Source organism: Lactuca saligna, chromosome 2, assembly GCF_052625555.1.
Source record: "Lactuca saligna cultivar CGN05327 chromosome 2, ASM5262555v1, whole genome shotgun sequence".
Classification (NCBI taxonomy): domain Eukaryota; kingdom Viridiplantae; phylum Streptophyta; class Magnoliopsida; order Asterales; family Asteraceae; genus Lactuca; species Lactuca saligna.
In genome coordinates this window covers 98,638,341-98,665,860 of record NC_136418.1, presented here as the reverse complement: position 1 = coordinate 98,665,860, position 27,520 = coordinate 98,638,341, and the positions used below count along the sequence as shown (strand labels likewise).

Genomic DNA, 27,520 nt, shown 5'->3' with positions numbered 1-27,520 from the left:
GGCGAGTTCGAGATGCAAGCGTGAGGATATCTGCTTCCTGCTTGCCAGGTGAGTCTTCTCACTATACTTTACCTTGAGTAGGTAACCAGAGTTATGTGATAGAGTCTTTGTATGTTGTGTATGTTATGTGTTGTACTGCATTATTTCTATGTCATTTATGCTGTGCATGTTTACAGAGTTAGAACCGGAAGGTTCCCAGAGTTAGAACCTGAGGGTTCACAGAGTTTGGGTGCACGGACCCACAGAGTTATAGCCTTGAGTGGCTAATATGTGTTATACGTGGTATTTTGGGGAACTCACTAAGCTTCGTGCTTACAGTGTTTTGTGTTATGTGTTTCAGGTTTCTTTCAGGATCACGGAACGGCACCGGCTTGATTGTACACACTAGCAAAAGAGTCATATTTTGAGGATCCTGGTTTATTATGCAAGTGAAAACGGAGTTATGTTTTGTAATTTGATTATGAATGAGATTTTAAGAAAAGTGTTTTTAAGAATTAAACCATTATTTTTAAATGAAAAGTTGTTTTGAAATTTACGGCGTTACAATTTGGTATTAGAGCCTTGGTTTGAGGGATTCGGATGCACCTTTGGGTAAATCTGGACTCAAACTGAGGAAGTAAGAAAAGCTTTCAAAGAAATAATTTTCTAAAGTGAATAAGAGTTCAAAGAGAAAGCGAGAAAGACCAGTGTGTACAATCAGCCAGAGCCCGAACGGTGATTTCCCAAAATACCATTACTTTTGTGTTATGATATATTTATGATGCACTTTATGAGATATTATTGCATGCTAGAGACAGGCTAGGTATTTCATATTTTAGGACTATAGTGGCCTGATTTGTGATGCCTTAGCCTAGGAATTGCTGTTGTATGCGATGTGCTTTTGAGTATGTGATGAGTGAGAATATTTAGTTGGAATCCTTTATGGGATTTATGTAGAGGAGTAATCTAGGGGAGATACCTAGATGAGTACCGTGGTACTTAGCGAAAGAATAGTTAGAACCCGCGAGGGAAAGAGTTGCAGAGTTCGGTGGTACTTTCAAGGATGAGCAGAGCAAGTGGAGTTATCACCTAGAGTGAGTCCTATGTATTCTTCAATGCTCGAATGCTGCTTGCTTCGTGCTTTGTGGAACTCTCGATGATGGGAGTCAGCTACCAAGCGAATATGATGATATTCAGGAGGTAGATGGCTGGCATCGTTAAGAGCTCTTCAGCAGCTGATGGCAGAGAAGTGTCGGAATCTAGGAAGAGCCTAGGGAGTAACCTTAGCCAGATGAGTGCGCTGGCAGAATAGAGAATTTCGCTGGGGAGCGAGCACGCACGACGGAATTGGTAAACGAGCAGGTCGAGCAGCTACTTAGGAGCTCCGGGATAGTCCGTGTGGAAAGTATGGGTAGATGTGGCAGGTAGTATGGGCCCGTACTACTGAAAGCAGAGGACCCATACTTGATACAGGGAGTACTCTGAAGGTTCTAATGAGTGGAATGAGGAGTGATGTTATGGTTCGAGAACCATACATCAGAGCGGATGGAGGAGTGATGTTATGGTTCGAGTACCATACATTGGAGCAGATGGGGGAGTGATGTTATGGTTCGAGTACCATACATCGGGATAGATGGAGGAGTGATGTTACGTTTCAAGTACCATACATCAGAGCAGATGGAGGAGTGATGCTATGGTTCAGGTACCATGCATCGGAGCGGATCGAGGAGTGATGTTACGGTTTGTGTATCATACATCGGAGCATATTGAGAAGAAATGTCATAGGATGAGTACCATGGTTCGTATTGAATGATGCTCGTGGTTCTTCGGTTATCCGATCATGATTGATGAGGTAGAGATTGGACGCTATGGGCCTTAGGCCAGTGGACCATGATTGAGTTCAAAGAGACGTCCCTTGAGAGGGAGGTCGAGAGCCTTTCAGAGTATTTTGGTAAGGAGCCAGAGGGAGGGAAAATTTCGGTTTGAGTTGAGCAATCAGTCGATAGAGGAGATATCACCTTCTATGACATGGGTGGTGCTGTTTATGTTCATGTACGAAACATGAGAGGCAAGATGTTTGAGTTTTGGGTTTGGGGGTAAACCCTGCAGGTTGTCATTGAGGATGATTTTCCATCAGAGTATCAGGTAGCATGTGTGCCACGAGGTAGTGATTTACTATGAGCAGATAGTCATTTGGGACTGAGATAGTCAAGGACCACGTTACACCTATTGAGTATAGTAGGGCGTATTGTAGAGGTATCAGTGGGGAGTCCAGCCGAATTTATCTGTGCAATGGTTTTTCTATCTATATTGGGTATTGAATATGGGAGTGGGTCCCTGTTCTTGGGAAGATCCATGTGATGGAACGTTGGTTGATGAGTCGAGATAGGGGAGTATGATGATTTTGTGGTCCAGTCTATGGGTCAGTGATATTATTGGACAGTTGAGTTGTTTGGTTTTGGATTGGTACGAGACTTGGAACGACTAGAGGCAGTCGTGACGAGAAGTTCTTGAGGATTTCATTTGAGGTTCAGAGTATATGAGATCGATTGATTTCCTTAAAAGGGATTATCGGGCGTTGCATAGCACCTTCCAGGGGCAGGTGCGTTATTGCTAGTGAAAATAGTTCGTGAGATTGTTGATGTGTCAGATAGTGATGGTTCAAACCCTAAGTGGGGGAGAACCGGGTGGTTTATTGAGAGAACCATAGATTTGTACAAGAGCGGTTAGGGGTTGGATAAAGAAACCTATGACTTGAATTCATGAGATCAGGGTCATTGGTGATCAAGGAAAGGTGCAGGATGGGATAATGCATGTGGTATATGTCTGAGAAAAGGATGGGTGTCTCCACGGCAGGAGGTCAATGGTCAGGAATCTGGTGGTAGCTAGAGTCGTTTCAAGTGGAAGACTCGTAATGATGGTATGGGTAGTTGAGAACTCCTAGTTTGAAATATGGGTGGAGGATTATTGAGTAGCCAACTCCCGGGCTGGGATGTGTATTCTTGCTTGGATTTTGAGCAGTAGTCGAAAGGGTTTTGGAGGATCATCAGTGTGTTCTGAAGGGTTAGCGCCTTCCTTGTATTCCAATTGAGTGCTTGGATGCACTGACTTGCGCATTGAGTAAAATAGGAAATTATTATGGGATTCAGAGAAAATGTATTGATGTATGTGTATGGTGCTGGGAGTGCGGGAATTAGTGGTAGGGGTAGGACATTGTGGTGCTCTGTTATGGTGTTCCGTGATTTCCGCGTTTACCGTCCCGGTTTTGAAGTTATTTAAAGTCTTGGGTTTAAGTTGATGAGTGATGTATCATGTATCGACGGTTCCAGTGGGAGCCCTTCGTGTATTGTCATCAAGAGGGACTATTTAAGGAAGTAGATCTCCGCAGAGGTAGGTTCTGTGTTATGGCGGTTGCCGCCAGAGTCTGTAATGCATATCAGGGCAAGTGTGTGTAACTACCTATGATAGTCTTCGGTGCAGGAGTAGTGAGCTTAGTGTGGCATTGTGGTAAGAATGAGAGTATAGGGTGAAGCTACGGAGAGTCGTAATATTCACCATTCAGAGGGAGTTGTGATGCTACGGGGAGTCGTAGTACTCACACGTCAGAGAGAGAGAGAGAGAGAGAGAGAGAGAGAGAGAGAGAGTAGTGATGCTACGAGGAGCCGTAGTATTCACCAGTTAGAGCGTGTTGTGATGCTACGGGGAGCCGTAGTACTCACAAGTAAGAAGGAGGGAGTCGTGGTACTACGGGGAGTCGTAGTACTCACTAGTTAGTTGGCGTTGTGATACTACGGGGAGCCGTATTATCACTACTCAGAGGCTGTCGTAATGTTGCGGGAAGCCATAGTGCCCACTAGTTGGCTAGAGATTATGATGATGGAGTGTTCTCCGATGAGTTCATGATGCAGAAAAGTTTTAGGCTTGAGTAGCCCTAGTGTTGAGTTTATGGAGCCGGTGGTTAAACCGGGGCGAGATTGGAGTCTCCGTCTCTGTCGGGAAGGGTCAGGAAGGCGTGCGGGAGAATATGCGCAGCAGATGCCAAAGGTTAGAGCTGAGTCGATCTTCGGTTGGATGGTACTTTTATGAGAAAAAGGGAATTCCGTGACTTGCGTGTTGTTGGGCCGTGATGGTAGTCACGTGGAGGAAGTTAGTGAGATATTTTGGATCATATTATGTGTGACCCTTGGGGGTTCAACTGTGGGGCCAACAGCTGACCTGGTGATCAGTATCGAAGATGAATACGAGAAATGAGCTAGAGTTTGCCATAGGTGATGTCTGTGGACACTTCGGAACGAGGGAACGATTCAGACGCTCAAGGATATGCTTCAGGCATGTGTATTAGATTTCGGGGGGGGGGGGGGGATTGTGGCCTGTAATTGCTCTTGCCAGAGTTTTCCTACAATAACAACCATCATTAGTGCATCGGTATGCCACCCTTTGTGTTGTTGTAGGGAAGGAGGTATCGGATCCCATTTGCTGGGGAGAGGTAGGGCAACGTGTGAGGGGAAGTACAGAGATCGTGCTTCAGACGTCAGAGCAGATATAACAGGTCAGGCAAAGGTTGTTGACCGCTCAGAGTCGCTAGAAGAGTTATGCGAACAGGCGTCAATCCTAGCTTGAGTTCCAAGTCGGCGACTTTGTGCTCCTGAAGGTCTCTCCTTGGAAAGGAGTGATTCGATTCAGGAAGATGGGCAAGTTGGGGCCCCCGATATATTGGTCCATTCCGGGTGGTAGCGAGGGTAGACAGGGTAGCCTATCGTTTGGAATTGCCAGCAGAGTTGGGGCAGATTCACGACACTTTCCACGTGTCGCAATTACAGAAGTGTATAGCTGACCAATCGGCGGTAGTGCCATTAGAGAACATTCAGGTGGATGCGAGCCTGAACTATGCAGAGAGACCAGTCGCAATTGTGGACCGGAAGGTCAACGTTCTGAGGAGCAAGGAGGTACCCTTGGTTTTGGTTCAGTGGCAACATCGGAAGGGGTCCGAGATGACTAAGGAACCGGAGCGTGAGATGCCTGAGCAGCATCCAGAGTTATTTGCAGAGCGAGACTTCGAGGGCAAAGTCTAGTTCTAGTGGGGGAGAATTGTAATAGCCCGGTTTCCAAGGTATTAGTTATTTTGTATTTTGTTGGTGATTTGTGAGGAGACTCGGCGAGTTAGAGTCCAAACTCGCCGAGTATGATCGCAGTTATAGGCACGGGTTCGCGTCCGGACTCGGCGAGTCCAAAAGTGGACTCGGCGAGTCCACACTGTTTAATGAAACCCTAATTTCCAGGGTATGAGACTTATTTAAAGGGGCTTATGGCTGTCATTTGCAGCCACCAACCCCAGAGAGAATCCTAAAGAGTCTTTGAGCGTTTTATGAGAGAAAAGAGGAAGATCCTTGATTATTTGTGGGTGTTTTGCTTATAGAAGAGGACCAAGGGAAGAGGAGACCAAAGAAGGTGCTAATCCAGTGATTTCTGAGCTCAAAGACTTCATTTGAGGTAATCATTCGTTCCTTTCTCAGTCCTTGGTGTAAATCTTAGAGATAGGGTTTCTTTGTGGCCTTTTTGGAATGATCCATGGAGTAAATGGCCTTTTCTCGTGTTGATGCTTTAGATCTAGACCCAAAGAGGTCCAGAGACCCTTTTCCCTCAAGCTTTATGAGCGTTAATGGAGGCCATAAGGTTATAATAGCATTCTAGAGACCATATCTTCAAATAAGGCCTTTGAACCTTTGCATGAGCACCAAGATAGTAACTTTACGTGATGTATGAGCTTGGAAGGACTGGATCTATGAGTTATTGGAACGAATCTGACCACAGGAGTGAGTTTGAGTTGATGCATGGCATAGACTCGCCGAGTCTGAAGAACAGAATCGACAAGTAGCATGAAGATTGTCCATAACCACTCAGCGAGTGGTCTTTCCGAGCTAAGGGGTTGAATCAGTGAGTTAGGGAGAGTCAAAGAGGGTTGACGGGTGGGCTAAGTCAAGCCGGAACTCGCCGAGTTGTTCTTGAGACTCGGCGAGTTGAGTCATGGTGGCCCCGCGACTCATGCCAGGTGGAACCCGTCGAGTTAGGAAAACACTCGACGTGTCGAGAGAGGATCCCAAAGAGTTAGTGGACATGTGTGTACTCGCCAAGTCACCGGGGTGCACTCGGCGAGTTGGGTCAAAGTTTGACCGTTGACTTTTAGGGTTGGTCAATAATGTGGCCTTTGGGCCAAGAAGGGGGTAAAATGGTCTTTTACCCTTGAGAGGATGCCAAGAGAGGATAGAGTCTAGTCTCCAGAGTTATGTTCATGAGAGCATTTGCCTTATGTGATAGATGGTGGCGGTTCGAGATGCAAGCGTGAGGATATCTGCTTCCTGCTTGCCAGGTGAGTCTTCTCACTATACTTTACCTTGAGTAGGTAACCAGAGTTATGTGATAGAGTATTTGTATGCTGTGTATGTTATGTGTTGTACTGCATTATTTCTATGTGATTTATGTTGTGCATGTTTACAGAGTTAGAACCGGAAGGTTCCCAGAGTTAGAACCCGAGGGTTCACAGAGATTGGGTGCATGAACCCACAGAGTTATAGCCTCGAGTGGCTAATATGTGTTATACGTGGTATTTTGGGGAACTCACTAAGCTTCGTGCTTACAGTGTTTTGTGTTATGTGTTTCAGGTTTTTTCAGGATCACGGAACGGCACCGGCTTGATTGTACACACCAGCGAAAGAGTCATATTTTGAGGATCCTGGTTTATTATGCAAGTGAAAACGGAGTTATGTTTTGTAATTTGATTATGAATGATATTTTAAGAAAAGTGTGTTTAAGAATTAAACCATTATTTTTAAATAAAAAATTTGTTTTGAAATTTACGGCGTTACATATACGGGTTTGATAAAACAAAAATTAAATATAAAAGTTTAAACTAAAACTTATTTAAATTTGAAATTTTAGATTTGAAATTTAAAATTTAATTTAAAAGGAAATTAACATATTAAATATTATATGAATACTAATATTGTAATTTATTGGTTATTTTCAATTAAGGTAATGATTAGTTGAGGTGTAAATATGATGTAGTAATTAAGAAAAGATAAAAAAAAAAAAGAAAATGACAAATGAAAATAACATTTAATTAAAAATACCAAAAAATAACATATGTCCAAGTTAATGTGAGAGTGACATATGGTAAAATTATTTTCATTTATTAGAAACTGGGTGTGAGACCCATGTATTACATGAGTTTAATTAAAAAAACAAATATAAAATTTTAACAATTTGAAAAGTTTGAATTTATAAGAAAAATGAGAAAAATTTGAATTATTAAAATTAATAAGACTTTAATGTATTAAATACATTACATAGATAAACTCTTTCTAATAAATACTTTACATATATATTACCTTACACATTAAATATGAAATTTTAATTTAATAAAATAAAAAATACAATAAAATATCAAGTGGAAAATAGAAAATTTAAAAAATCTAAAAAATATCATGTGTCCAAATGAATGAGAAAAAACAAATGGTAAAAAAACCTTCATTTATTAAGGAGGATGATTAAAAATGAGTAACATATGTATTATAAATTATAAGTAAGGAGTCCAATATATCACATTGTTGCAATCCTATAATTGTAAAATTGACACGACAAAGAGATGAAAAGAGTTTTTGTATTACATCCATGAATAACATAACCTAACGATCCATTGCAAGTTCTTTAGGCCGGAGTTCGATGCCCTCCACGATAAGACCATTCTTCCAGTTTAAATGCTCAATTTCCTCAAACGCCATCTCTACATCTCCATCATCTCCTTCATTGCACTCAAATTCTCCCAACGTCATCTCCATCCACCCATCCTTTCTCCTATGAGGAAACACATAGTTTTCTTGCACACGATGTGGTCTTCGAAGATAAACATTTTCAGTCTCCATTTCTATCCCACCAAAACTTACCCTTGTTTTTGCTGGAACATTAAGCCCCCAGGAATCCTCAGTAGTTCGAAAAACAAGATACGCAACATATGTGCTGTTTTTGGACAGCATCACAGCTGCTAATTTTCCATGGATTGAAAGCCAACAAACTTGTGTAAGTATGCACACCTCCGGGAACCTGCACAAATGGCAATTATGTGTGAATGTAAAATGGTAACATATGATACAATACAACGTGATGACACTAAAGAGAGAAAGAAAGAGACCTTGATTCGGGTGTATGACCCCATTCCCAGTATTGAGTGTCGTGTTGCCATGTAATTGATAGCTCTTTTGCTCCTAACATATAACACTTCTTCCCACTCTCCTTATCTAGCTGGAAGCTCTGTTTGTGGAATTATGAGGCTAAATATTAGCAGAAGTTGTTTAATACATACATCGTAAAACTCTATATCTCTCAGGTAGGAATGTATTATAGGATTTGAACAAAAAAAAAAATATCTAATTTCAATGACTACCCTTCATATAACTCACCTAACTCCAACAAGTTTTTTCAAGAGTTCAAGAGTCGACTTTAAGGGGAAATTTTATACAATTGGGCACACAGATTGAAGAGGATATGTAGACGTACTTAACAATTAACGATGAAAAGGGAAATAGTGTAATATAAGGATGTTCGATTTACCAAATTGCCACGATCGAGGAGGATATGTGCGTCCGATAAGCTGAGATAGAGTTGCTTTTTAGAGCCAAAAACAACCGGAGAAACCGACCTACCAATGACTTCACGGTAATCCGGAGGCAGAAACCGTTCCCAAACGGCGTCGGAATCTGCCGCTGATTTGAATCCTTTGGAGATGGAGGCAGAACTGCACGCATCCCTCGGTGAAGTTAGTGATAGTACGTCCGACAGACATCCTTCCGGCAACACCGAGAGACTGGCTGCTTTGTTAATCATCTATCTCTCTCTCTCTATTGCTTTATTTGTGTGTGTGTTTGTGTGTGCTAGTCTCGGACTCTCGGTTTACAAATGGCGAATGTTGAGTAGCCCTAAAATAATTTGCTTAGAATTGAAATATAATTGAAGACCAAAATTTCGTTGAATTTTGCAAAAGTACTTTCGTGCCTTCCGAACATGTCAGGAACGGGAAGTGTTCGGAGGGTGGTGAATTCAATAGGGAATATGATTTATCAAGGTAATTAACTTTTTGGTATGTTTACATCTGGGTAACTAATTTTTTTTGTATATACGTAGGTAATAAATTTTTTGGGAGTGTTCACATATGACCATTATGACCTGCTATAGCAGGTTAAATCCTAAATGTGAACGCTTTCAACAAGTTTGTTACCTAGATGTGTACAAAAAAAATAGTTACCCAAATATGAACAAAATGGAAAATAAAAATTAAATTACATGAATGGTCCCTATAGTTTGGGGGAATTTGTGGTTTTGGTCTCTAAGTTATTTTTTTAAACTTAAATGGTTCCTATTGTTTATTTTTGTTGCACGTTTGGTCCCCATCTTACCTAAAAATACTATTGTGCCCTTATTAATTTATTTTTTTTTAATTAATTTTCTTATCTATGTTTATTTTTTACATATTTATAAAAATTAATATACCACACATATTTGTATCTCCTCGGATGATCCATACTATTTATTTTTTAATTAATTTAATTTTTTAACTCGGATGGTCCATACTATTTAATTTTGTTACGAACTTGGTCTCTATCTTACCTAAAAAGACTATTGTGCCCTTATTAATTTTTTTAATTAATTTTCTTGTTTATGTACTTATGCTTTATATGTTTAAGAAAAATTAGTAGACCTCACATATCTGTATCTCATCACCATCCCATCTTTCATCATTCTCAACTTCTATTTATTTTTCATCTTTAGTGATATCGACGTCTTCATCATTACTTCTTTTTTCGGTCCTTCAACTCCGTCGAAACAACACCACAACCCAGTAAATATGAAGAGACTATAGGTTATGGTGTTGGTTCTCCAGAGTTGAAGTACCGAAAAAAGAAGGACGGTGAAGACGTTGATGTTACTAAAGATGGAAAAGAAATAGAAGATGGGGAGGATCAGAGATGAGATGGTTAATGGTAAGATTCAAATTAAATTTCTCAAATGTGATTTCAGGTTTTATAAAAAATAAATACATAAATAAGAAAATTAATTTAAAAAATTAATAAGGGAAAAATAGTATTTTTAGATAAGACAGAGACCAAACGCGTAACAAAAATAAACAGTAAGAATCATCCAAGTTAAAAAAAATTAATTAAAAATAAACAGTAGAGATCATCCGAGGAGATACAAATATGTGTGGTCTATTAATTTTTTTAAATATGTATAAAATAAATACATAGATAAGAAAATTAATTAAAAAAAATTAATTAATAAGGGCACAATAGTATTTTTAGGTAAGACGGGAACCAAACGCGCAACAAAAATAAATAGTAGGGACCATTTAAGTTAAAAAAATAAATTAGGGACCAAAACCACAAATTCCCCCAAACCATAGGGACCATTCATGTAATTTAATTTTTAATTTTCATTTTGTTCATATTTGGGTAACTATTTTTTTTGTACATATCTAGGTAACAAATTTGTTGAAAGAGTTCACATCTAGGATTTAACCTGCTATAGCAGGTCATAATGGTCATATGTGAACACTTTCAAAAAGTTTGTTACCTACATATGTACAAAAAAAAGATAGTTACCCAGATGTAAACATACCGAAAAGTTAATTACCTTGATAAGTCATATTCTCAATTCAATATACACAAACATATCATATAAAACGTGGTCAAAAAGTCAAAACTACCGTCACTCCAATAAAATAAATTATTTATCAAAAAATTGTAAAAAATATGTCTAAACAAATCAATTTTTCTATCAACTTTTGACTTATTTAAATAATTTTTTTATTATTTTTTTCTTTAGAATAATTAATTTTACGTAAATTTCTATAACTGTAATTTTAGAACAATTTGATCAATACCATCTTTTTTCGAGACATTTTGTTGACGGTATAAGATAATTATTGGATGCGTATATAACATAATTACCAAAATTTTGGCCGCTAGGATTAAATCCGTAATTGGTGTAGTAATCGATGATGTACAATGTCTACGTGGAGTGAGCTGGCGGAGTAATCGATGATGTACAATGTCTATGTGTAGTAGAGATAGCAATAGATTATATAGGTTTATATAGGTTTGTTTAGGTTCAATCTATTTATTAAATGAGTTTAAAATTTCGATTCAATCCATTATTTTTATTTAAATGTATTGATATTTTCAATCCAATCCAACCTTTTAGATAAATAGGTATTATCAAGTTAATCTGTTTATATAGTTCTTAACTCAACCTATTAAATAAATAGGTTAAATTTGGATTAATCCATTTAAAATAAAACTAAATTAATTAATTAACTAAAGATTACACCACTAACTTAAATAACATTTCAATATATGACAAAATCACAATCTCAATTCACATATAGAAAGAAATTGTTCAAATAACATTAAAGATATGTAATTCCTAAGTGATATTAGAGAGTAACTAGAGTTGTTGCCAAGAAAAAGTAGGAATTAAGATTTCATTTTGTTAAATGTAAATAATAATATTGTAATGTATAAACTAATACTTAGATTAATACATGATAATATTTAAATAATTAATAAATTAAATATAAATTAAAGTTAAATGGGTTGGTGGGTTAAAAACAAGTTGATAATTTTTATATGACCTAACCAATTTAATTAAATGTGTTAGAAAGGTTAACTCATTTAACTTAAATAGGTTTAAATTCTTAACACAACCTGGTAATTTTGGGTTGGGTTCGGGTTGGATTGGTGAGTTGGGTCGATTTTTGTCAGCTCTAATGTGGAGGTAAGGGTGTTGATCGTGTAAATTTTTCGGGTGTCGGGTAATTCGGGTTTTTTATGTTAAAAGAGATACCTTTACCCAACCCGAATTAAATTTGGGTAATTCGGGTAGTAGGTCGGGTTTGGATAATTCGGGTATTACCGGAAAATAAATATAATTAAGTAAATATGTCGTGCTCTATTAGTATTTTTTATAAGAACAACGAGGCATAAACGAAGTTACTCAAACATTGAATATTGAGATTTTTTAGTCAATAATACTTAAAATATCAAGTAATCACTTACTTTGAAGTTTGAAGTCTAAATCATTAAGTGTTGGTGACGACTTGATAACCAGCGACGACGAGTTAAGTTAAGTTTGAAGTCCACTGGAGATGTCTCTTTGTCTTCATAAGGTTCGATACTTCGATGGAAGACTCAAGAAATGCACAAAGGTTTATTTATTTATTTTTTTTAAATCAATGAACAGGAATGAGGGTAAAGTCGTAAACAACATATGGATAAATGAGCTTATTACCCAACGAGCCCTTTGGTTTTTTAGATGAATCAGGTATTTTCGAGTATAACGGAAACCCAAATCAGATACCCTATACCCGGTCTAAAAAAATCGGGTAACCCAAATACCCAAAAATATATACCCGAGTTACCCGAATCGAATTACCCGGATTGAAAACGGGTCGAGCGGGTAATTCAGGTTTCCATTATTTTCGATAGGGCTAGGTGGAGGGCGTGACATACTGGATGGCCTGTTGATCATCATCACGATATATGCATGGGCTAAGAAGATCAACAAAAAAGTGTTACTATTCAAGGTGGATTTCGACATGGCTTTTGATTCCATAAATTGGGAATACCCAGATTCAATTTTCTCATAGATGGGGTTCGGTAATAGATGGAGATCTAGGATTCCGGGATGTCTTCATTCGTCTTAAGCATCAATAATCGTGAACGACACACCTACTAAAGAATTTAACATAACTAGAGGTGTTCGCCAAGGCGGCTGAGTCTCTCCATTCTTATTCATAATCGTTATGGAAGGATTAAATGTGACCTTTAAACCAGCAAGAAAAAAAGACATTTTCAAAGGAGTATGAATTCCATATGGTGGCCTAATAGTTTTTTATTTATTTTATGCAGATGATGCACTGTTTGTTGGCGAATGGTCTCAATCCAACCTTAAAAACCATTCTCGTTTTCTAAGGTGCTTCTACGTGTCCTTCGACCTTAAAGTTAGTTTCCATAAATCTATGGTTTTTGGGATTGGGGCCTCTAATTTGGAAACAATGGATTGGGCAAACATCCTTGGATATGAGGTTGGATACCTCTCATTCACCTGTCTCGGGGTATCAGTTGGGGCTAACTTGAATTTGACTAAAAATAGAAACCCATCATAAATAAATTTAACTCAAAGTTATCATCAGGGAATTCAAAATCGCTATCATTTGGAGGACGTTTAAAACTCATAAAATACGTTTTATGTACTTTGCCAACCTACTTTCTGTCCTTATTTATGGCCCTAATCGGGGTATTAGAAATAAAGGGTTTTGAGACTCATAGAGATCAATAACTGGGCAGCGGAAACATAAACAATTCTGATCAAAGACTCAAACCGAGATAGATCTAACTCAACTAATCTATGTAACTTTGATATGACACACAAAGTAGGAAAAACATACTTTGATTTCTTTGTAGGTTTCTTCTTTTGATGAGTCAGTTCATTGGACTAGAGAACCTAGCGTAGAGTTCCTTTTTAATAATTGCACCAAAGAACCAAAACACTAATGGATCCAAACCACCTTTGAAGTTCTACCATAAGCAATTCCGTGAAAAACGAATCTGAGTATCACCACATCATGTCAATTCAATGTCCACGTCGTAGGAATTGGGTTTCCTGCGATTCAAGGTTTTTGAGGGTTCCGAGACTTTGTAACGGAAAGGTATATTTCTCATGTTGTAAATCTGGATTTGGGGCCTTCTACTTGTAGGGAGGTGATTTGAAACCGTAGATATAATTACTAAACTTAACTATAATTATTTATGGAATTCAAATCATATTGGAGTATTCTATATTCCTCTATTTACTACTAATTAATTAAACAATTAATTAATTTACAAAATAAGTCCCTAAGATAAATATATTTTATTATCTGCTTTATTTTGTTCTTATGTGAAACCCAAAAGGACACTATTATTTATAGTAATAGTATCAGGCTTATTATGACTATAGGCACTAATCTCAATATAAAAAGCTTGAGAAAATTTGAAGAAAGCTCCTCTAGGGAGGAAATAAAGAGAAGGGAAAGATTCATTGCGTGTCTTGGGATAAGGTCACCGTTTCCAAGGAGGGTAGGGGTCTTGGAGTTGGATCGATTCGAGCTCTTAGTATACGTTTTATATTAAGTGGTGGTGGAGGCTGAAATCGAAACCTTCATCTTTATGGAGTTGTATAATATCATGTATTCATAATACGAGACAAGAACCTTGTGAGTGCTTATCAAACAAAAGTATCACAAGAACATCATTGTTAAATCCAAAAAAGAGTTTAATAAACATAGGATTTTTGTACCAACGAAGTTTACAGATAATCCACTAAATCAGAGGAAAACACATTGTTTTTGCAAGACGATTGGCTTAGAAATGAAAAGCAAATATCTGGTCTGTACGAACTGTAACCACAAAAAATGTACACTCACCAAAAAGTCAATGGCAATGGAGATCGTATCCCTTTGTAGGTGCTCTATCTCATGAATTGGAATTGTTATATACCGATATTGCTTCATATAAATCATGACTGGTATTGATCAATGGACGTTTGTGTTGGCATCAGATAGAAATAGATAATTGAGGGTCTAAAGAACAAGATTGACCACTATCATATATTGGTCCTAAACCTGACAATAGTCTGCACTAATGTGGTTTCAATTAAAGTAATTTCCTTCACCTGGAGGGCAGTTCAAAATAGAATACATTTTGCCATGGCTTTGATTCATAGAGGGGTTTATTGGGTACTTTAGGTTACAATAACATTCTACATGCGAAATTTAACTTAACATTTAATGGTACATGCTACCTAAATGGATCTATGGCTTTTCACCATTAATAGCAACATACTTATGAAACAAAAAAAAAACTTCATATTTCACAAAGTTAACTCATGAACTCTAGAAAATCTTCAACATAAGAAAAGCATAGTACCTTAATTTGGGAATCATATGTATTCAATGCCATTTGTGCAGGTTTCCAGAGGTGTGCATACTTAAACAAGTTTGTTGGCTTTCAAACCATGGAAAAATAGTAGCTATGATGTTGTCCCAAAACAATACATATGATGCGTATCTTGTCTTTCGAACTACTGAGGATTTAAGAGGACTTTATGTGCCAGCAAAAACAAGGTTAACTTTTGGTGGGTTAGAAATGGAAACTGAAAATGTTTATCTTCAAAGGCCAGATCGTGTGCAAGAAAATTGTGTGTTTCCTCATAAGAGGAAGGATGGGTGGATGGAGATCAAACTGGGAGAATTTGATTACAATGAAGAATATAACAGTGGGTAGAGATGGTGTATGAGGAGATCAAGTTGGGACACTGGAAGAAGGGTCTTATCATGGAGGGTATCGAGCTTCCGCCTAAATAAGTAAACATGGCCGACCTTACCTTGTGTAACGCCCTGTTTATTTAAATAGGTTAATAATTGTATGTCCCAGACTAAATTGAGAAGAATTTTAGAAGTTGGGGGTTAAAAGTGTAAGTTTTAGATTAGTTTTGTAAGTATTTATGAAGGAAGGGACTAAAGGGTAATTTATAGGATTTCTTTGGAGAAGATTTTGAGGTCATGGGGCTAATTGGTAAATTTCGGAGTTAATTTGTAAAGAATTTAGGGGATGGAGTTAAAAAGGTAACTTATGGACTTAGATTGAAAGGAATAAGAGAATGAGGGGCTGAAAATGTATTTATGGGGAAATTTCTAAATGGCCGAGTATATATGCATTGCGATGACTCATTGTGACCTAAACCTAATTGAAAACCAGCCGTCACCCTCTCCATCTTCACTACCGGTAGCCGCCATCACCATGGAACCCTCATCAGCCGCCGGTTGCTACACCGAATCCGATAGCTCAGTTCACCCGCTACCACAACCGTGTTGCCTTACTGTGGTCGCTGTTATCATTCCGACGAGAAGAGAAGATGGGATCGGAGCACCATCGTCCCACTGTTACATTGCCGCCACTCCATTTCTTCGTGCGTTTTTCGATCTGACGAGTCCGAGTCGATCGCCGCCATCCCACCTTTTACGTTGTTGAGCACCGACATGCACAACCTTGCTGCGTTCACTTCTTCGCCACCGGAAGCGCCGCTGCTGCGTCCATTTTCGTGACCATCGAAGAGCCGCCGTCGCTTAGTTCTTCTTCTCCACCCCGTGCCCGTCGTCATTTGCTAATCCGAAGAGGCAGTTTTGGTGTGTTTCAGCTCGTGGGTTGTTAGCATGGGGAGTGGGCTGTGGTTGCTGTTCGTTTGCTCGACTGAGGGACAAGAAAGACCACCGCCACCATCATTGGGTGATGGATAACATCGCAACCACCGCTGCTGCTACCTTCTTAGTGTTGCTGCCGTCACCGTGAGCCACCAAGGGGGGGTGGCTGGACCTTTGTGCAAATAGAAATCGTTTCGGGAATCTGTCAGCCAGCAGCTGGGGTGGAGTCTGCGGGACTTCAGCAGTGTGGGATTGTGTCTGCGGGACTTCAGCAGTGTGAGGTGAGTTTCCTTCCAGTAGGAACGGGTCTAAGGCCACAATGTCGGCCCGTTTAGTAGCAGTAGTTTCCGGACTTTGGTCCGATGTAGTTGTTAGTTTGTTTGATGCCTTCGTGGCTCAGATAGGATTTATGTGTTAAGTGTTATGGGCAACGGCCTGACGTAGTATGCAGTATATGAGTTTATGATCATGTGTGTTATGCTATTTGATATGTGCTTTTGCTATGCTATGCTATGCTATGCCCAGTCAATTCCGGACTTCGGTCCGATGCAGTTCGTTCCGGACTTCGGTCCGATGCAGTTAGTCCCGGACTTCGGTCCGATGCAGGGGACAAGGTCCCAGTCAGTTCCGGACTTCGGTCCGATGCAGTTAGTTCCGGACTTTGGTCCGATGCAAGGGACAAGGTCCCAGTCTGTTCCGGACTTCAGTCCGATGCAGTTTCCGGGCTTCGTCCCGATGCAGTGGGCAAGGCCCAATATGTGTTTATATGTTATTGTATGGTATGTGGTAGTTTGGGGGAGCTCACTAAGCTTTGTGCTTACAGTTTCAGTTTTGGTTTCAGGTACTCAGTTTTCAAAAGAGGAGCTCGGGAAGATTGCAGTGCACACACCATTTGTTCAGCTTGGGATGTTTATACTCTAATATATTTGACAGTTGTTATAATATTTTGAGATAAATTGCTTATGATTTCTATATGAGGTTTATTGACTATGGTTTTATCATTAAATTAAACGAAATTTTCAGACTATGTTTTTGGGATGTTACACCTTGTGTCCTCCTGTCCCTTTAATCTCGATTCTTGAAAATTAAAAGAGTGAAACTCTAAAACGCAGCCAACAACCTTCTTTATTCTTCCTTCCCGGTCCATTCTCAGATTCTTGATTGAGATTTGATTATTGTAAGAACAACAATATTTTATCTTTTTAGGTTTTATGTTTCAAATACACTACAAATATTTTATATGTATTATTGTGTATGTGTGTGTGTGTGTGTATATATATATATATATATATATATATACCATATTATAAATCATTCATAATCAATGTCTTAATTACAAATTGTAAAGCCAAAGGTGCAACAAATAAATCCTATTATCTTAAAAAAAAAAAAAAAAAAGCAAGGAAACATGATTCGGACCGTCGGATCCGCATTGGACGGTGACGATTGTTCTGTTTATGATCTGTGTGAAATGTTGATATCCAAGCACAATAGAGTGTACCTATGTACAGGTAATTAGACATTAGATACTAATCACTTAAGCTTCGTTCATTCAAAAGAAGTTTGGGTGGCATTCTGGTCTTAAAATAAAAATCCAGAGTACTTCAAAATTTGAATAAGAAGAAAACTAAAAATCCTACTCCAAAATCATTATTTCTTACCACGCTTTCATGTCTCTCTCTCTCTCTCTCCATGGAAAACCTTAATCGCCCTTCTAGTTTTTTGAACCTGGTTCATCCCCTCTTGCCTCCACTCCCATCGGACCACCACAGCCCCCCCCCCCCCCCCCCCACCGGATCACTAAAATAATAGCCAACAATACACCATTGCACTACCTTTCACTCTCTAAATGTTTTGCGACTGCTCAATGTAATGGCCTTCTAGGGTTCATTATCCCCTCTTTTACTGTATCTGCGATCAAAAGTGGAGAGGATGGCCAACACTACTACTCCATTACTCACATGTCGATTTGTGTAGATACATATACCACCACAATGCACAATCATTTCAAAACACCCTAGCCAAACAAGACCCTTCCTTTATTTTCATTCCATGTTTGTGAACAACAAAGGGTAAAGCAACGGAAACCCTGTAACTTTCTCTTAATTGTTTCATGGTGGTTGACAAGGTTTTCCTAATGTATCAGTTACCACTATTTTCGCCGTCATCTGACCTTCACATGGTTCTAATGAAAAGAAAAAAAAGAGGTTTGTGTATTTGTAAACTCAATATAGAGATTTTTGGGACCGATTTTTAGGGATTACCACATCACCCTCACCTCTATTTATTTCTCGATCTACATTAGCAAGTGAGAACCATTTTCTTTCAATGGATTTTCAGCATAACTACATCCTATGTGCTTTATGAATTCCAAATGCTCCCTTTCTAGTGGACTAAGATTAGCTTGGGATGAAAATGGTAATGGAGGACGATAAGCCGGAACATTTTCCGTAGTTTTCTGTTCAGACTAATCCCACGTCGTGGGCATATCGGGCTCACGTCATGAATTTGGTATTTCAACATATCTTTGCTTTTCGATCTTTAACTTCTTCGGTTCTGGTTCGGGCTAGCTTGGCTCCACTTCTAATGTTTCTAGGAACTCATAGATTGCCTCTTCTTCAGTCTCGATCATCATAACATGGGAGTAAGCATTCATTTCGGGAAATTATGATTATAATTTGTTGCTCACTAAGGTAGTTAGTTGACTAATTTGGACTTCGAGATTATGGATCGATGCTTGATGATTTCTTAATGAAGCTTGCTGGTCAATCATCAGTGTTTGTTGTTCTTTCATCATTTGCATGTGTTCCTTTAGCATTGCATCGGTATCATCATGCCTTTTCTCGGAAGCTTCCATAAATCGGGTCAAAATGTTTTTCAAATCTACTTTCTTCTCAGTCGGTGGTATCTCTTTTTGGTAGAAGCCTCGGCCTGTCTGCTTATATTTCTCTTCCTTTTGCTTCTTGTATTCATCATATGGCGGCCACTCCTTCTTTGGGCTTCTCCAATCCTCATCATACATATCCCCACTCGAATAACAAACTTGAGCCTTTTTATACACATTATCATCTAAGTTGCAATCCTTGGTCAAGTGTGGACCATTACACCTTTCACATCCAACTCTTATAACATGTATTTTTTGGTCCATTTTTGTCATCCTCCTGTCCATTGTATCAAGAATGGCCATCACAGCAGCCATGTTTGTAGAATTTCCACCCCCGCTTCCTTTTACTTCCTCACTTCTTGGATTGTGATACTCACGAGAATGCTTTGCAAATTCTTACACTAACTCCTTAACTTCCCCCAAAATTTTCTTGGGACGTGGTCCTTGGGAATCAAGGAGTTGTCTTGTCATGACATTAACACCATTATAAAAGATCGACACTTTTTGTTGTATATTGAGGTCATTTTGAGGAAAATTTCTCAACAATCGCTTATAGCGCTCCGATTCCTCATAAAGTGACTCACCCGGATTTTGCTCAAAATTTGCTATTGCCTTTTTGAGTTTAGCTATCTTGGAAGGTCTAACAACGTAAAATTTTTGAACAAAATTTTTATTTAAAATTATCAACATCACATATAATAATTCTCCAAAATCTCAAGTGATAATGTCATCACATATTTCAAAATAGTTTTCAAAAGTATTTATCACAATCCAGGATCCATAAAACATATAACTCCAGCTCTGTGTGTGTACAATCAAGTTGATGCCTTCCCACGATCCTCGGAAGTACTCGAAACACATAAACACATAACACGGTAAGCACAAATGCTTAGTGAGTTCCTAAAAATACCACACACATATAATTAGCCACTCGAGGCTATAAATCTATAAGACCTTCAGGTCAATGTGTCTCAGTGGGACCTTCTAGTCCCACAACTCTAATGGACCTTCCGGTCCTCGCTCTGTAGACCTTCCAGTCCTAACTCTGTTGACCTTCCGATCCCAACCCTATTAACCTTCTGGTCCTAGATTTGTAAGCTCAAGATATAGCATATACAAATCACATAAACAAAAGCATAATATCATATAACTAATGTAAGCACATAAGACCCTTTGGTCATGCATAGTCACCACTCTAGGTAAAGTATAGTGATAAGACTCACCTCGTAAGCTAGCAAGTGAAAACCTTGAACTCGGAAATCTCGAACTCTACCCACCGCTCTCGCTTCCCCCTAACACATAGTAATTATCCCTAATTAATATTGGCCCTCAAGAAGCTAGACTAACCCTTCTACACTCATATAAGGGTAAAAGACCATTTTACCTCTCCATAGGCTTAATAGTCCATAATTTGACCAAACCCTAAAAGTCAATAAAATTCAACGGTAGCGAGTACGCTGCGCATACTCAAATGCCATGCAGGTATCAGGGATGCGCACCCTTACGTCGTGCGTACTGGATTTACACCTAACGTACTCTACAGTTTCATCATCCTCACTCCTTTGGTTTTAAATTGTTTAGACCTTAGATCTAGACTCTATAATAGTTCCTAACCCATAAAGTTAGTGACTTTAAGCCTTTGCATGGCTGAAAAGGTCACCAACCTCAAGATATACACTCTTTTGTCTCAAGGGAGCTCATTACTCAAGCATGCATGACTTTAAGCCTTTGCATGGAGTGATTCCAGTCCTAACTCTGTTGACCTTCCAATCCCAACCCTATTAACCTTCTGGTCCTAGATTTGTAAGCTCAAGATATAGCATATACAAATCACATAAACAAAAGCATAATATCATATAACTAATGTAAGCACATAAGACCCTTTGGTCATGCATAGTCACCACTCTAGGTAAAGTATAGTGATAAGACTCACCTCGTAAGCTAGCAAGTGAAAACCTTGAACTCGGAAATCTCGAACTCTACCCACCGCTCTCGCTTCCCCCTAACACATAGTAATTATCCCTAATTAATATTGGCCCTCAAGAAGCTAGACTAACCCTTCTACACTCATATAAGGGTAAAAGACCATTTTACCTCTCCATAGGCTTAATAGTCCATAATTTGACCAAACCCTAAAAGTCAATAAAATTCAACGGTAGCGAGTACGCTGCGCATACTCAAATGCCATGCAGGCATCAGGGATGCGCACCCTTACGTCGTGCGTACTGGATTTACACCTAACGTACTCTACAGTTTCGTCATCCTCACTCCTTTGGTCTTAAATTGTTAAGACCTTAGATCTAGACTCTATAATAGTTCCTAACCCATAAAGTTAGTGACTTTAAGCCTTTGCATGGCTAAAAAGGTCACCAACCTCAAGATATACACTCTTTTGTCTCAAGGGAGCTCATTACTCAAGCATGGAGTGATTTCAACATCCAAAGATTGGATTTTTATGACATTATACTACTCATATGCTCAAAAGGGGTTGGTCTTAGTCTCTGAAGTTCAAGATCTCATCAAGTCTCCACCTTTTTAGGAAAAAACCCTAAAACACTCAAACAAGAAGCACTTAACAAAAGAGAGGCAAAGTCTGAATCAGACTTTGTCCTCGAAGTCATGCTCCACAAATACTTCTGGATACTGCTCCCGCATCTCGTTTTTCACTCTTTATATAATGAGGACCAAAATAGACAACAACTCAGTAGATCAAGGTTCATAAGGTATACCTGGACTCGAGATGTTACAAATCTCCCCCACTTGAATCAGACTTCGTCCTCGAAGTCATGCTCCGCAAATAATTCTGGATACTGCTCCCGCATATCTGATTCCGGCTGCCAAGTTAGCTCGGACCTCCTCCGATGTTGCCATTGGACCTAAAACAAGGGAACCTCCTTGTTCCTTAGAACCTTAACCTTTCGATCCACAATCGTGATCGGCCTCTCGATGTTATTCAGGCTCGCATCCACCTGAATGTCTTCTAGTGGTACTACTTTTGTCTCATCGGCTACACACTTCCTTAACTGCGATACGTGGAAGGTGTTATGGATCTAGCTCAACTCCGCAGGTAGCTCCAACTGATATGCCAGCCTGCCCACTCTAGCGGTCACCTTGAAAGGACCGATGTATCGTGGCCCCAACTTTCCCCATTTCGTGAATTGGATCACCCCTTTCCAAGCGGACAACTTCAGGAGTACGAAATCTCCGACCTGAAGCTCTAGCTCGGATTGTCACTTTTCCGCATAACTCTTTTGGCGACTCTGTGCCATCAATAATGTATGTTTGACCTGTTGAATCTACTCGGTCATCTTCAACACTATCTCGGTGCCACCCATCACTCTCTGTCCTACTTCCCCCCAACAAATGGGAGTCTGACACTTCCTCCCGTAAAGAAGCTCATAGGGAGGCATACCAATGCTCGGATAGTGGTTGTTGTTGTAGGAAAACTCAGCCAGTGGTTTGTAGGTGTCCCAAGTTCCTTCGATGTCCATGACACACACACGCAACATGTCCTCGAGTGTCTGTAGAAGATTGGGGCTATCGAGATTGGCACTTACGTATTGATCCGACACTATCGAGATTGGCACTCCGTGCCATGCTACCACCTCTCTCACATAAATTCCAGCCAACCTCTCTGCAGAAGAGTTCTCACTAATAGCAAGAAAGTGAGCATTCTTCGTCAGTCGGTCCACAATCACCCAGATCGAATCAATCTCATGCGTTTTCCTCAGTAGTTTGGTGATAAAATCCATGGAAATCCGCTCCCACTTCCACTGGGGATTCTGTAACGACTGCAAAGGACCATGCGGTCACTGATGTTCCGTCTTGACCCGGCGGCAAGTGAAGCACCTCTCAACTACCCATGCAACATCTATCTTCATATACAGCCACTCTGGTAGTCTCTCTTAAAGTCCAAGTACATCTTAGTGGCCCTAGGGTGGATCAAGAATCTCGATCTGTGCGCCTCCACCATCAGTATACCACAAGCTCCACCCGTATATGGCACCCAAATACGCCCTCGGAAAGACATAAGCCCTCGACTATCCATCACAAACTCTGAAACCTGTCCAATCACCCGCTCCCTCTTGCAGTTCTCCGACTTCACGACCTCCGCCTGGGACTCTCGGATGGTATCCAAAACCAGAGTCATCATTGTCATTCTAATACACATGTCTTGAATCGAGGAACTCTCTGCCTGACAGCTCAGGGCATCAGCTACCACATTATCCATGACTGGATGATACAAGATCTCGCAGTCATAGTCCTTCTCCACGTCTAACCATCTCCTCTGGCACATATTCAGGTTGAGCTGATCCATGAGATACTTCAAGCTCTTGTGGTCTGTGTATATGGTACACTGAACCCTATATAAGTAGTGGTGCCAAATTTTGAGGGGGAATACCACCACCCCAGCTCAAAATCGTGAGTGGGATACCTCGTCTTATGAGGTTTCAGCTGCCTCGATGCATATGCTATCACATTCCTTCTCTGCATAAGCACCGCTCCCAACCCGGATATAGACGCATCGCAGTAAACCACAAAGTCCTCTATTCCCTTGGGAAGGGCTAACACCGGGCTTCACACAATTTCTGGCGAAGAGTCTCAAACGAGGTCTGTTGCTCGGGACCCAAGTAAAAGTAACGCCCTTCTAGGTCAACCTGGTGAGAAGAACGGAAATTTCGGAGAAATCTCTGATAAATCTCTGTTAGTAGTCGGCCAATCCCAAAAAACTCCTGATCTCGGTTGGGGACCTCGGCACCTCCCATCTCATAACTGCCTCAATCTTGGCCGGGTCAACCAAAATCCCATTCTGGTTAATGAGGTGTCCCAAGAACTGAACTTCACGTAACTAGAAATCACACTTGGAGAATTTGGCATAAAGCCTCTCCGGTCTCAATACACCCAGAATCTCTCCCAAATGCTCCTCATGCTACTCTCTAGATCTCGGATACACCAAAATATCATCGATGAACACGATCACCGAGCGATCCAACATAGGCCTGCACACCCAATTCATGAGATCCATGAACGCTTCCGGTGCGTCGATGAGCCTAAAAGGCATCACCACAAACTCGTAATGCCCGTAATGAGTCCTAAAGGCCATCTTCTGGATATTCTCCTCACGGACCCTCATCTGATGATATCCCGACCTCAAGTCGATCTTGGAAAACCAAGACGCGCCCTATAACTGATCGAACAGATCGTCAATCCTCAGTAATGGATAACGGTTCTTAACTGTCAACTTGTTTAACTCCTAGTAATCAATGCACATCCAGTGTGAACCATCCTTTTTCTTGACGAAAAGGATCGACGCTCCCAATACTGAGCAACTCGGTCGGATAAAACCCTACCCCAACAGCTCCTGAAGCTGCGAGGATAACTCCTGCATCTCGGGCAGTGTAAGGCGATAATGTGCCTTAGCAATAGGCACCGCTCTCGAAACTAAATCGATCTGGAACTCCACCTGCGTCTCGGGAGGCACACCCGATAACTCCTTGGGAAAAACATCATAAAATTCCTTCATTATCGGAACATCCGCAGCAGAACTCGATCTCTCGGTAGTCACTCGCGTATCCATCACATACACTACAAAACCCCTGCAACCCTGTTGAAGACTCTGCCTCGCTCTGGCATTCGAACAAAATATTGACCCAGATCTGGTACCCTCTCCATATATAGTAAGCACTCCCCCATTGGGGTCTCGTATCTTCACCATTTGACGCCCGAAGTCGATCATAACCTAGAATCGACTCAACCAGTCCATACCCACAATAACACATACATCATCCATCACAATCGGTACTAGGTCTATCGGAAACTCAACTCTAAAGATCTCAAGCACACATCCCCGGATCGCATCAGTCGCAAACATCGCATGCTCATCGACTATGGAGACTCTCAAAGGTCGCCTCAACGCCTCTTGTCGGATACTGATGTGACGACCAAATGCTAAGGATACGAAGGATCGACTCGCACCCGAGTCAAATAACACCAAGGTAAGTACAAAATTCATAAGGAAAGTACCTACGTATATCACAGTATAAGCACAAAATAGCTTAAATAAAATAAAATATCACATACCGGCCATGACATTAGGTGCTGAGCGGACCTCCTCCGCTGTCAGCTAGAAAGCTCTCCTGTTAGCCTTCGGTACCTCAGACTTCACTGGCCGACTCTCTGAAGATCAAGTAGCAGCGTGGAAAATTCCCTGTGCTAATCCTTGAAGTAGCTATGGGCATTCGGCCTTCCGATGGCCGGTCTGGTTGGAGTGAAAACAGACAGTGAACCCCTAGGGGCAATCCTTGGCTATGTGCCCCTCCTTGCCACTTTAGTATCAAGCGCTTTCTCAACAGACCCCATCATGACCTTTGCTGCACTTTCGACAAGTGTGGCACTTTTGGCCTCCACATCTCAAATCAGCGGGCTTCGCCCGCTTTACTGTCGATTGAGATTGTGTCGGTCGCCGATCCCTCCCCTGAGACTCTGCCTCCTCCCTGGCCTGAGTCTGCAGCTCGATCTTCCTCTTTCAGGCATTTTCCTGGAGCTCATCAAATAACCGATATGTCGAGTTCGCCACGAACTCACGCATGTCCCTAATCAGTATTCTCAAATATCGGCTCATCCGTGCCTGCTCGATAGACACGTGCTCAGGTTAGAACACCGGCCTCTCATGAAACATCCTCGTAATCACTGTCACTGACTCTGTCCTATGCTTGAGGGATAAAAACTCCTGGGCCAACTGTTCCCTCTCCACCTGGGGCACACACTATTCTCGAAACATAGAAGTGAACCTCTCCCATGATACTACAGTGAGCACTGCATAAATGAAACTAGCTGTCACAAACTTCCACTAATCCTTCACCCCCAAGCGAAGCTGGTTCAGCACGAACCGCACCCACAAATGTTCCCAGTAGGAACGAGTGTAGAAACACACCTCGATGTCGGAAATCAATCTCATCGTGGCAATCGGGTCCTGATGTATCACCCAAAAATTTCATGCCAAATTAAAACTTTTTCAAAAAGTTTTAAACCATTCGTCATTACAAAGTTTGTTTTCAAAATAGTAATTATCAGAGTATCCCAGTATCAATTCATAAAAATCATGATAGATATTAGTTTTTCCCAGAAACATAAACAAATCATGAGGAGCAGTACGATCAACCCTTTGCCTTCCTTCGATCACCAGAAGTACCTGAAACAACAAACTGGAACTATAAGCCCGAAAGCATAGTGAGCTACCCCAAAATACCAACTCCATACCAATATAATCATAACAAATAGCAATAGAAAACAACATGTATAATGAGTCTTCAGCCTGACTGCACCACCTCGCAGGGCCTACAGCCTATCTGGACCGCTCTCGAGCCTTCGGCATGACTGGACCGCTTCGTAGTGTAACAGCTCAGAATTTCCAGGTATTTATTATTAGTGTATTTTTGGAGAATTGTGAGTGGACTCGGCGAGTTGGAGCTTAAACTCGCCGAGTAGGATCGCGATTTTGGACGCAGGTTCGCGTCTGGACTCGGCGAGTCCACGTTGTTTAATGAAACCCTAATTTCCAGGGTTTGAGACCTATTTAAAGGGGCTTACGACCGTCATTTGCGGCCACCAACCCCTAGAGAGAAACCCTAAAGAGATTTGAGTGTTTTGGGAGAGAAAGGAGGCCATTATTGACCTTTGAAGCTTGGTTTGGCAAGGCAAAGGAGATTCTAGCTAAGAGAAGGCAAGGGAGTGGACATTCTTCGATTTTGGAGCTCAGAGCATCATCTTGGAGGTATATCTTGGCTTCCTTTTTCAGTTTTTATGATGAACATGGGGGTTTAGGGTTTCTTGACCCTTTTGTTGGTTAGATTTGATGTCCATTTCGTCCCTATTCATGATAAGGCTTGAGATGAGATCCATAGAGGTCCAGAAGAGTTGTATTCCTTAAGCTTTATGAGGGTTCATGAGAGTATTGGCCTAGGGTTATGAGACATGGGGCTAAAACATCATTTATGAGCAAATAGTTGTTGTTTGAGCCCCAAGGTTTGGACTTTACGTGATTATCATGCTTGGGGAGGCCAGATCTATGAATGTATGGAACAGATCTGACCTCAGGAGTGAGTTTGAGTTGATGCATGGCATGGACTCACCGAGTCTGGAGAACAGACTCGGCGAGTAGCATGAAGATTGCCCAGAACCACTCAGCGAGTGGTCTTGCCGAGTTAAGGGATTGGCTCAGTGAGTCAGGGAGAGTCAGAGTGGGTTGACAGGTGGACTGAGTCAAGCTAGAACTCGCCGAGTTGTTCTTGAGACTCAGCGAGTTGAGTCGTGGAGGCCCCACAACTCATGCCAGGTGGAACTCGTCGAGTTAGGAGAATACTCGTCGT

The 27,520-nt window shown here is 40.6% G+C and overlaps 1 protein-coding gene and 1 non-coding gene across 2 annotated transcripts; one reads left to right on the top strand and one right to left on the bottom strand.

Annotated features, from left to right (window-relative positions):
- Window positions 1-7,523: 7,523 nt before the first annotated feature.
- On the bottom strand, window positions 7,524-9,013 carry LOC145031231 (F-box protein At2g02240-like). Its single transcript, XM_078979743.1, has 3 exons — window positions 8,584-9,013; window positions 8,165-8,283; window positions 7,524-8,076 (listed from the first exon to the last, which is right to left on the bottom strand). The coding sequence occupies exons 1-3, from the start codon at window positions 8,854-8,856 to the stop codon at window positions 7,662-7,664; spliced, it is 807 nt and encodes a 268-aa protein (XP_078835869.1). The 5' UTR covers window positions 8,857-9,013; the 3' UTR covers window positions 7,524-7,661.
- Window positions 9,014-19,668: 10,655 nt separating this feature from the next.
- On the top strand, window positions 19,669-19,775 carry LOC145033186 (small nucleolar RNA R71). Its single transcript, XR_013677423.1, has one exon. It is a non-coding gene; the product is annotated as a small nucleolar RNA R71 (small nucleolar RNA).
- Window positions 19,776-27,520: the final 7,745 nt, after the last annotated feature.

Bases quoted from the DNA above. Each gene is read 5' to 3' on its own strand.
- LOC145031231 (XM_078979743.1), bottom strand. From the start codon at position 8,856: ATGATTAACAAAGCAGCCAGTCTCTCGGTGTTGCCGGAAGGATGTCTG. The intron at 8,284-8,583 runs GTAAATCGAACA...TTCCACAAACAG, and splicing joins TCCTCGATCGTGGCAATTTG to AGCTTCCAGCTAGATAAGGA. The intron at 8,077-8,164 runs GTCTCTTTCTTT...CCATTTGTGCAG, and splicing joins GGTCATACACCCGAATCAAG to GTTCCCGGAGGTGTGCATAC.